Consider the following 11324-nt stretch of genomic DNA (forward strand, 5'->3'; position numbering starts at 1 on the left):
AAAGACACCTAAAGCAAGGGCTGTGTCTGCGGGCAAGAAACTGAGCCAAAGGTTGAGTGAGTGTAGGTAGCTTCTGCTACCCTGCCTTAAGATCCGGGAACAGCCATGGTACTAGCCCCACCCAGATTCCCTTGGATATGCAGATGAAAAACACAGACACACACACACACACACACACACACACACATCCGGGAACAGCCATGGTACTAGCCCCACCCAGATTCCCTTGGATATGCGGATGAAAAACACAGACACACACACACACACACACACACACACACACACACACACACACACACGTTGCTCAATTTCAACCTGACTTATTGGCTCAATTGCTGGCAGGGCTAATCTCCTGAGACTAGCATTCTCTTCCCAATACCCTTAGCTCAGCACCCTAAATCTGCCCTCAACTTTAGTTGTTCAGTTACCCAGCTCAACACCCTAACCTCCCGCCTGGAGAAGCAGCCTATGGCTGCTCTGCCCCAGATCTCACATGGCTGGTCACCTTTTGTCCCTCCAAAGCATGGTGAAAAACTCCTCCTCTGCATCTCTTCCCCTCCCCTCTGGGGACCCGAAAGTCCTGCCTTTTTCTTTCTGCCCAGCAATTGGCCCCTGGCATCTTTACTGATAGATCAAGAACCAACTGGGGAGCAGGACCTTAGCATCAGACCCACTCCCTACAGCCAAACATTTTGTTTGTTGACTGATTAATTGATTGATTGATTGATTGATTGATTGATTGCCTATGGAGATTCAAACCCAAGGCCTCATGGATGCTCATCGAGCTCTCCATCCCTGAGCTTCATTACAGCCCTGACCACTTCTCATACATCGTTTTAGCCAATTGTTCCCACCTTCTCATGAGGGTTATTCTTAGTCTATTTCACTCCCGAGGAAACAGACTCAGAGAGAGTGAACTACATGTCTATGGTCATGTGACTGATATGTGGCATAGCCAATGATTTGAACCCAACCTTAGCCTCACTGAAAAAAAAAAATCCAAAAACCATATAAAACACTTGCTATGCAAGTGTGAGGACTCGAGTTCAGACTCCCTGAGCCCACGTAAACGCTGGATGAGTGTGGAGACCCAACTGTAATTCCAGCACTCAGAGAGGGGAAACAGGATCCCCTGAAACAAGCTGTCTAGCCATGCTGACAAGCTCTGGATTCAATTAAGAGACACTGCCTCATAGAACAAGATGGAATGTGATCGATGAAGATTCAGATGTCAACCTCAGTACTCGGTATACACCTGAGCGTGCACACGCACATGCATATATGCACGTCACATCCTCGTGTGTACACACCCACAAAAATAAAGAAGTAAATGCTAAATTTAATTAAAAAAAAAACTAGATCAGAAATGCCATTCTAGAAAGAACAAGTCAGAGAGGAAAGAGGTTTTCATAATCCACCAGCTCCTCCCAGCAAAAGCAGTGCAGCCCCAATATTAACACTGGTTCCTCCCCATACCCAGGACAGGGATCAGAAGAGCTCTCAAGGGCAACCCCTTCTCTACAGGCCTGTTCTGTGAGAAAGAGGAGGCCAAGGTGGAGTAAGCACAGAAGCTCCTGAAGAGATGATTGATAGACAGTCCAGGAGCAATGTTGGTGATGGCCAGGCACAACCACGCAGCCCTGTATCTTCCCCCTCTACCAACCTCCTGGCAAAACAATACTGAGAACTGAGGTTTTACGGGGAAGACATCTGGGTTCTCTTCTGTTTGCATCTCCTCCCTGGCAGTCCCCTGTGGTGGGAACATCACCTCTTTTAATGGCACCGTGTATTCGCCTGGATACCCCAGTCCCTACTCCAGCTCCCAGGACTGCGTCTGGCAGATCACTGTCCCCATTGGTCATGGCGTTCATCTCAACCTCAGCCTGCTCCAGATAGAGCCCTTCGGAGACTACATCACTGTCTGGTAAGATCAGATGCATGACGGGAGAGGATTGAAAGGTCAGCAAGCCCCAGCCTGGGGCCCTTTCCGCAGCCAGTGAAGGTGCCAATGGTTGGGAATGGTGTAGTTATGCAGGCTTACTCTGCATTCCACTTACACCTAACTAAGCTGTCCAGACTAAGAAGGGGAAAGGTTTGCTGTGACATTATGTAAAGTTCCTCTTGTCATCATGTGTTGAGCCAGTGCTGCCCCACAGAGCATTCTGACCCAACGGTGGTGTTTTACGTCCATGCCGTCCAACATGGCAGCCACAAGACCAGTTTTTAAATTGTGTTTAATTTTAATGAATTTAAACGTAAGCAGCCATGTATCTCTAATGGTTACTGAATTGAGCAACCAACGCTTAGTTACAGAGCTCTATAGACAGTGGCCTGATAAGGGCAGTTTCCTAGACAATTTTCCCCAGATGACTGAATCTATGGACAAAGATATGTAACATTTAAAAAAAAAAAAAAAAAACTCTTTTGCTTGGAAGTTAATGGCATTCCAGGAATCATCAAGGGGTAGAGGAATAATATTTCTCAAAACTCTGAGTAATTTGCAAACCATAGCTAGGAACAGAAAGAAGGCACTAGGTAAGGTTCCAGGCAAGAGGTCATTTGCCCCAAAATGTAGCATGGGTGTTGTCTTTGCTTGGGTAGCAAGGCGCTTGCAGAGAGCAGCAAAAGAGTTCTACCACAGTTTTCTTAACAAAGAAGGTCTATGGTGATACCAGCAGCCCCTCCCCCCATGAGGCCTCTGTTGACCCAGAAGTCCACCCAACAGGGGTTGGGGGTAGGTCTAGGGAAGAATCAAATGAATAAGGGTTCCCCTCAACTCTATTGGAAGACCTCACAGAGAGGTGTTAGAGAGATTCCTAGAGTCACAGCCACCCACCACAGGTCCCTCTCAGGGCCACCGATGACTCCAGGAACAGCAGACATTCAAGGCAGCCAATGGCATGCAGGACTTTCTTTCCTGTGCGCAGGGATGGGCCACAGCAGACATCTCTGCAGCTTGGGGTCTTCACCCGGAGTTTGTCCAAGAAAATAGCACACAGCTCCTCCAACCAGGTCCTGCTCAAGTTCCACCGGGACACGGCCACGGGTGGGATCTTCGCCATTGCCTTCTCAGGTCAGTAGGAGAGCTCGGTCAGGTGGGGCACGCCTGCTTTCCAATCAAGGCTGTGTTTGCTAGCTGGGTGGCTTTTAGTGAGTCTGAGCTACAATGTTTCCAGCCTATAGCGGGCTCTGCCAACCCAGGGCTCTGTTACTACATTGTTTTCCTCATCCTATTGGGATACAGAAGTACCAGAGGCCATCTGGGGTGACTCACAGCTGACCTGTCTGTTCCACCCCCCCCCATATCCCCTACTCATCCCTCACTTCCATAAGGCAGTTTTCCCACCCGGCTCTTGGGGCTCTGTTGAGCCCTTTGCTTGGTGGCACAGGGACAGGCAGAGTGGTTTCGTCCTGGACAAGCATAAACAGTCCAGATGTGGTTGCCTTGCCAGCTGCCTATTTTCTTCTAGTCTGAAGTTCACTGTGGGGGCTGAATGTTTCTCAATCTTATTATTAACAGACCTAACAGAGAAGAGTTATAAAACCATTTCTGTGGGCACGTGCGCCTCTATGGAACAACAGCCACGTTCCCAAAGCAGTGTGTATTTGAAATCTATTCCTAGCTCTACCTACAGTCAGGTGTGTGTGACTTTCTGTGACCTCTCTCTGACGGTGACCTCTAGCTCCTCACCTGGGGGTTGGTGATCTCTGAGACTCCTGTGAGGTGATTACTGTCGTCATCCCCATGTTACCAATGACTTTGACTTTGCAAACCTATGGAAAAAAGCCAGGTGTGATGGTGCACATCCGCAATCCCAGCATTCCTAGGGGGAAGTGGACGCTCACAAACAGGCCAGCCTGTTTAACATGTTAGCAAACACAAGAGAGACCCTGCCTCACATACAAGGGGGAAAGGCAAGGACCAGTTCCGGAAAGTTGTCCTTAGACCTCAGACTCGGTGCATCATGACATGCCCGAGTATGTGTACATACACAGACAGACAGGCACGCACGCACACACACACACACACACACACACACACACACACACACACACACACGGAGGAGGGTAGAGTCAATGCCTCTTCCCCAAGCAAGGAGAGAGACTCAGGCTTTGAATTTCTTTTCAATTTTGTGTGACCATCCCCTAGAGCAACACAGCATGGACTCCAGAAGGAAGCGCTGCCTGGGTTCACACCCTGGCTCTGCCCCATAGGAGCCACAGGACCCTGGGCACCTTTTCTACTTTCTAGGATTTTGTGATAATCTGCTTTCAGTATCTACAAAAGGGGATTAGCAGTGGCTCCTGCACAGGCGTCCCCACAACCTGTACCTGGCCCCAGCAAAGAACCAGGGGCCACTAAATGGCACCGTCACTATCACCGTGATAGTGACAGCCTCATGTGACATCCCCAAGGCGCCAGGCAAATCCTGTGGTACTTGTTTGATTTTTAAAATTCACACGGATACATATGACTATGCTTGGTTCATTTTTCATGTTGCCTAATATTCCACTGCCTAAAAGTGGAGTCCTTTACCTAGTCTCTTGTTAATGAGCACCGACTGACTTTACTTCAGTCAATATGGACACTGTGTCTATTCCCCGTTACAAACAAGCCCCACCCACCCCCACAGAATGATAAGGTTACAAGCGCTGGCGTATAAGGTTGCTAGGGAATGTAAATGTATCTTACCATGTGATTACAACGAAGTGTCACTTCTCAGCAACAGAGGACACACCTTCCTGTCCAGTGGCCTCACAAACAGAGTTCTTACCATGTTTACCAATCAGGTGGAATCATCAAAGACACCCCACTTTCCATGTGGCGGGTGAGCCTCCTTTCATGTCTCCATTGACTGTCCATGTTTCCTGCCCAGCAAAATGCCAGCCGCACCCAGAGACTTTGCTTTCTCCGGGGAGAGAACACAGTAGCGGACTTGTGGATCAGTAAAACCCCTATGGTGAATAGCATGTGCTGAGTAAGAGGCAAGGGAAGGGCTCACTGGCAGGTGGGGCAGAGGAGAAGGTCCTTCCTCTATGGAAGCTGGAGAACAGTGAGAGAAGGGGTCAGGGAATAGTGTTCCACCTTCCCATCACCAAGCAGCGATCCTGGTAGCTTTGTTTTCCTGTAAGCACCAATAGGTAGGAAGGAAAGATGCTGCAGAGAGACGTATGAAATGGCTCTGTGACATGTTCTCAAAAGGAGAAAGTGGATTTGAGTAGCAGAGGAAACGTCCCTGAAGCAGCATACAAGTGAGCAGGGTTGGGGGGAAGGGGCTGCCTCCATCTCAAGAGACTCAATAACACCAGCTTCAAATGCGACCTGAGACACTTAGTGAGCAGGACAACCAAGACCAGGCATCTACATCTGCCAGCGTGAGAGGGAACGAGACCGACTGTGGAGTCCACCAAGGTGATGGAGCATGGTACACTGAGGGGCTGCCTGACAGAGATAGTTGACACCCTTGGTGATAGATGAGTGGGCGTCTGAAGGGGAGGGAATTGGCACATGGTGTCAGACTCTGGGACAGATGAGGAGGCACCTCCGTCAGGTGTGAAGCCCAAGAGGAATGAGAAGGACATCCACACAGAGGATGGGTCCAGACAGCACAGTCAGAGCCCATGGTAAAAGAGGAGGGGCAGCAATAAAACAGGAATTTGCTTCCATTCTGTCACTCATCAGCTAAGAAAAGGACACTAGAAGACTGGCTTCTCAGACTAGAGGAAGCCTGCCGCAAACACACAGGAAGAACAAAGGTCAGAATGTAACCATTGGTGTTGGACCCAAACTGTCACAGTCACTCTGAGATCACTCTTTGCAATGTGAGAGAATATGTGTCCATATAGAAACATGTGTGTACACACATGCTTAGATTCCCCAGCTCTGCCACCAAGAGGCCGTGAACAGCATCTCTGGGAGCAGGGAGTACATCTAGCTCCAGGTCTTAGTTTCTGAATAGCATTTTCCACTAGATGGAACAGAGCTCCAGGAAGAAACAGCTAATCCCAAGGCTGGGGCTGAGGAGGCAAGACAAGACAGAAACATCTTAGAGCTGAAAATAAGGAAATGTCTAGGGAGTGATGGAGATAGGTCAGAAAAAAAAAAAACTTAGAAATTGGCTTGAAGGGACACCTGCTGGCCACGTTGGAGAGCATTTGAAAATCAAAGTCATTAATAATAGCAGCAAATGGTCAGGAACCTGTGAACCAAAGCAGGTAGAGAAGTGAAGTGGAAGCTGTTTAAGGATGAGATGTTTGCACGGCTGCAAATCATCTTCTGGGCTGTAATGACGAAGGGGGATGGGGAAGCCTGGAGCAGGCCACTTTAACCACGTGATGGCAGGAGGCCCCAGTGGCGAGGAGACAGCAGGGTGATGGCAGAGTCAGAGAGCCCGATCAATGCTGGTCCAAGGATGCACGGCCTGGATGCACTTCAGCAGGAGGTCTCTCCAGCCTCGGTTCACCACATGGTGACACACGACCGTCCTAAGTGTCCAAAACCACGAAGGTCGACAGAAGCCTTTTAGAACTGATCCAGTTTAAAAAGAGGCCAGGTCTCCTGAAGTGGTGATTCTGTGACCCAGTCTTCATCGAAGGACTCTCTGCTGGCATTCACAGTAATGACTGTCACCTGGAGACAAGCCTCTGGGCATGCCTGTGAGGGAGTTTCCAGAGAGATGTTCACTGAGGTGGGAAGACATACTCTAAAAGTGGGTGGTACCGATCTGTGTGCCTGAAGCCTAGACTGTACAAAAGGGAGGAACCAGCAGCATTCAAGTCTCTCTCTGTTTCCTGACTGTGGATACAACGTTACCAGCCGCCTTGTTCTCCTGCCACCGTGCCTTCCCTGCTGTGATGGACTGTGCCTTCAAACTGTGAGCCTAAATAAAACTGTCCTTCCAGAAGTTGCTTGCCTAGAGCATTTTGTTACAGTAACAAGACAAGTAACTAAGCCAAACCTGGAAGCTCTCTCCCTTTGGGGTGCTGAGTGTGGGACCTGCCTGTTGTGTGTGCTGGGCAAGATCTCCTCCCCAGCCCCAGCCCCAGCCCCAGCCCCAGCCCCAGCCCCAGCCCCAGCCCCAGCCCCAGCCCCAGCCCCAGCCCCAGCCCCAGCCCCAGCCCCAGCCCTGAGGAACTCAGATGAGATGTGGGGACTGGAAGGCAGTTGTGTATCTCTGTGCATTTCCAGACATTCACAGCTGCTGTGGTTACACAAGGGACTCTGCTTGTCCAGAAAGTAGACTCTGAAGCATCCTGTTTAGGGCCTGCTGTTTTAAATACGCATGTATTTATAAAAAAAAAAATTGCATAGGGGTTAAGCTCTATGCTCCCAATTTTAATCATAGCTTTGCAAATTTTTTTATTTAGTTTGGTTTTAAACTCAATCTGTATACTTTTTCCACTGTGACAGAAGATGTACACAGTGTTCAGTCAGTTCAGAGGCTTTGTATGCATGCTCCTCTTCACGGAACTGTTACTACCGGCTGTCTCCAGCATGGCTCCATCTTTTAAAACTAAAGTTCTGTCCTCATTAGTCAATTCTCTTCTCCCCCATCTTCTGTTCGCAGTCTCCAAGTCTATCATTTGAACCTCATTATGAGACCACACAAGATACATCCTCTTGTGACTGGTTCACTTCACGAAGCACAGTACCTTCAAGGTCCATGTATGCTGTTCTGTGTCAGGATTTCCATGATGTACATATCACACATTCCCCACTATGTATTAATCAGTTGATGGGCATGAGTTGCCTCCTCCTGTTGGCTGTTGTTGGGGAGGCATCAGTGCACCTTAGGGGGTGGTGGCTTTTAAATGTGAGTCCCAACGGAAAGCTTCCAGGGAAAGGTGGGGGTTCATAGTTTGGGAACTCACACTAACATGATGCAACTGGATTGAATTATTCTGTGGTGTCTGCACCTCTCACAGTGATCTCCCTGTCTATTGTTGTGTGGGTATCTAGCTACTCCCTAAAAACACACACACACACACACACATACCTCCCTGCACATCCTGCAGCCGTGGCAGCTTGGACATCACGAATCACATGTGGACATGTGACCTGACTCCTCTTGAGAACTTAAAACTTAAACAGAGACACTACTTGTGCCCAAACCCATCCCATCTACCTCCCAAAGAGGGAAGCTATGCATCCATGTGGGATGGATTGCCTCCCTGCTGCTAGCCTGTGAACTGAGAACTGGAAAGACCCTATACAGAGAAAGAAACACTGAGGCACGTGGGACACTCCCCCTTGGGCGAGTGTGTGGGACCTGCCTGTTGTGTGTGCTGGGCAAGATCTCCTCCCCAGCCCCAGCCCCAGCCCCAGCCCCAGCCCCAGCCCCAGCCCCAGCCCCAGCCCCAGCCCCAGCCCCAGCCCCAGCCCCAGCCCCACACACTAATAGCCCTCTGGCTCCTTGCCCTTAGTGCAAAAGATACACATTGAAAGACAGTCTTTGAAATACATTTGGAGCAGATGAATTAGGAATAAAACAATAGATGATTATGTGATTTATATGGATAAACATATTTGGACACACACAGGCACATGCTTGTATGCACATACACACAGATAAAGATGTAGTCACTAAATATCATACATGTAAGATACAGTACATTGATTTAAGGGCAGGTTTGTTTTGTACTGTTCAGTGAAATAAAAAGCAGATTGCTGTCAGGTCTCAAATGCTAGCAGGAGGCAGTAGCTACAGGCTCCTCCCTACCCTAAGCCACTATCCTTATAACATTCTTGAGAGAGAAATGAATATAAAGAACAGTGGGGGGGGGGCATGTGAATAGTACCTGAGCTTGAACAGCAAACTCAAAATCAGAGTCCCAGCAACTGCCCTGGTAAGTGCAAACGAATCCTATGAACCATGGTTTGCTTTGAAGTATCCCAGCCAAAGACCAGTCTAGCTGAGGAACACCTTACCTGGAAGATGCATGGGAAGAGCAGGCATGTGGGCTGCAACAGACCTGAAGCAAAGACCCCTCCACCCACACTAGCCATCACGATCCTGTGCCAGTCTCGCTAAACTATAACAGTGCCTCACTTCTATGACCTGATCAATGGACCCACGCCAACCAGCTGCCGAGATAAGGACCAGGCAAGCCATAGCAATGCCTTACCCCAGAGAGAAAGGGGGGCCGACAAAAGTGAAATGAAGGAGCCTTGTCTTGACTGTCCCCACCTTGGAGTGTGTCCTGAGATCACAGCAGACACAGTGAGACAACTTCAGTTGGGGATAAAGCTTGTTAACTTCCATCCGTACTCAAAAAGGCTGAGACTCCTTATGCCTGGAGAAGGAATTTCAGGAATGTTTTGTTCTGTTTTGTTGGCCATTTTGGTTTTTAGATTGGGTCTCACTCTGTAGCCCTGGCTGGCCTATAGCATTCTCCCTCTCTCCTCCCGCCGTGTGTGCGTGTGTGTGTGTGTGTGTGTGTGTGTGTGTGTGTGTACACAAGTGTGCCTCTCTATCTCTGTCTCTCTCTCTCCCTAAACACACACACACACACACACACACACACACACTGGCCTAAGGCTTACAGTGATGCTCCTGCCTCTGCCTCTAGAGTACTGGGATCAAAGGTGTGCACCACCCTGTAACAGCTTGGTTGGTTGGTTGGTTGGTTGGTTGGTTGGTTGATTGGTTGCTTTGGTTAGTGATTTGTTTGTTTTTATTTCAGGCACTTTTGTCTGTTGCCTGTCAGTATTCCACAAACTTTCTATGTGGAACAAAAAAAAATTGTAATTTAAAAAAAAATGTAACACAATGAGAAATCCCCCTGACAACCACAAAATGCAAACTCTGAAAGCTGCGTTAAGGGCAAATTTCTTTGTATTGATTTTGTTTTTCTAGAAAACTTGGTCACGCCTTAGAAGTTTCAAAGGCAAGTATGAGGCCCAGAAGAGATCGATTCATTTTTTTGTAACTGTTAAGAAAAATGACAGCTGACTAAATAAGATTTTCATATCTCTAGAAATTGAAAAATGGTGTAAGTCAAATGAAACAAATGATAGACCACGTGCAGAGAATTAGCAAGCCAGGTCAATCTGGAATATTCAGAGAGTCCTCCAATTCCATACAAAAGCAAGGACAAAGGACGTGGCTGGACAGCTGAAGAGAGAAATTCAAATTACTAACATGCAAAACTCATTAACATATGAAAAACTTAAAAATAATCAAAGTTTGCAGAGGGGAGGGCTCAATAAGTAAAACATTTTATGCCCAAGCTTGAGGGACTGACTTCAGATCTCCTGCACCCCTGTAATCAGATCCCCTGCACCCCTGTAATCAGATCCCCTGTGCCCCTCTAAACAGATCCCCTGCACCCCTGTAATCAGATCCCCTGGACCCCTGTAATCAGATCCCCTGCACCCCTGTAATCAGATGTACCCCTGTAATCAGATCCCCTGAACCCCTGTAATCAGATCCCCTGCATCCCTGTAATCAGATCCCCTGCACCCCTCTAAACAGATCCCCTGCGCCCCTGTAATCAGATCCCCTGCACCCCTCTAAACAGATCCCCTGAACCCCTGTAATCAGATCCCCTGAGCCCCTGTAATCAGATCCCCTGAACCCCTGTAAACAGATCCCCTGAACCCCTGTAAACAGATCCCATGCACCCCTGTAATCAGATCCTCTGAACCCCTCTAATCAGATCCTCTGCGCCCCTGTAATCAGATCCCATGTACCCTGTAATCACGCCCCCTGCACCCATGTAAAAGCTGAGAGTGGTAACATTTGCTTGTAACCCCAGTGCCAGTGACTGGGAACATAGAGATAGACAGATTCCTAGAGCCACCAATCAGTGAACTCCAGGTGTACACACACACACACACACACACACACAGAGAGAGAGAGAGAGAGAGAGAGAGAGAGAGAGAGAGAGAGAGAGAGGCACAGGCACATGCACATGCACAAGTCAGTACATACACGGCCTGCCCCAAAATAAAAGGAAAGGAACTACTGGCTTTGCCAAGCCAGTTGATGACTCTGCCCATAGTGGGTTGTATGTTCTAAAAGAACCAGAAGATGTTGTTTCCTGCATCTTCAGCACCCACACAGTTCTGGGCAAGGTGAACTCCCCAACAGGTTATCTCAGGACTGTGTGAAAGGAAGAAGGTGTCACCCTGCCTCACAGCAATTGTGATCTGCTGACAGTACAAGCCAGACAACGTTCCTAGGCAGAAAAATGGAAGCACACCTCAAGGGCAGACACTGCTCCAGCTTTTGTCAAATCAGGCAGAAAGCTACTTGGATACCTCAGGAGGGCCTCTTAAGTGTTGGTACACTTACTGCTAAAGCTCGTGGCTCTTTCATGTG

General features: G+C 48.5%; 1 protein-coding gene across 7 annotated transcripts in view; it reads left to right on the forward strand.

Moving 5' to 3' along the window:
* The window catches only part of Csmd2 (CUB and Sushi multiple domains 2), a 581156-nt gene that overhangs the window by 507770 nt on the left and 62062 nt on the right, over positions 1-11324 (forward strand). For all 7 annotated transcript variants that reach the window (XR_001784158.2, XR_001784159.2, XR_001784160.2 and 4 more), the window contains 2 exons: positions 1747-1924; positions 2928-3073. Coding sequence is in view for 2 of the 7 variants with exons in the window: in XM_011240560.3 (XP_011238862.1) it covers positions 1747-1924; positions 2928-3073 (324 nt within the window). In the remaining 5 variants the exon portion in view is untranslated. The remainder of the gene's footprint in view (positions 1-1746; positions 1925-2927; positions 3074-11324) is intronic.

Source organism: Mus musculus, chromosome 4 (assembly GCF_000001635.26).
Source record: "Mus musculus strain C57BL/6J chromosome 4, GRCm38.p6 C57BL/6J".
Taxonomy (NCBI): Eukaryota; Metazoa; Chordata; class Mammalia; order Rodentia; family Muridae; genus Mus; species Mus musculus.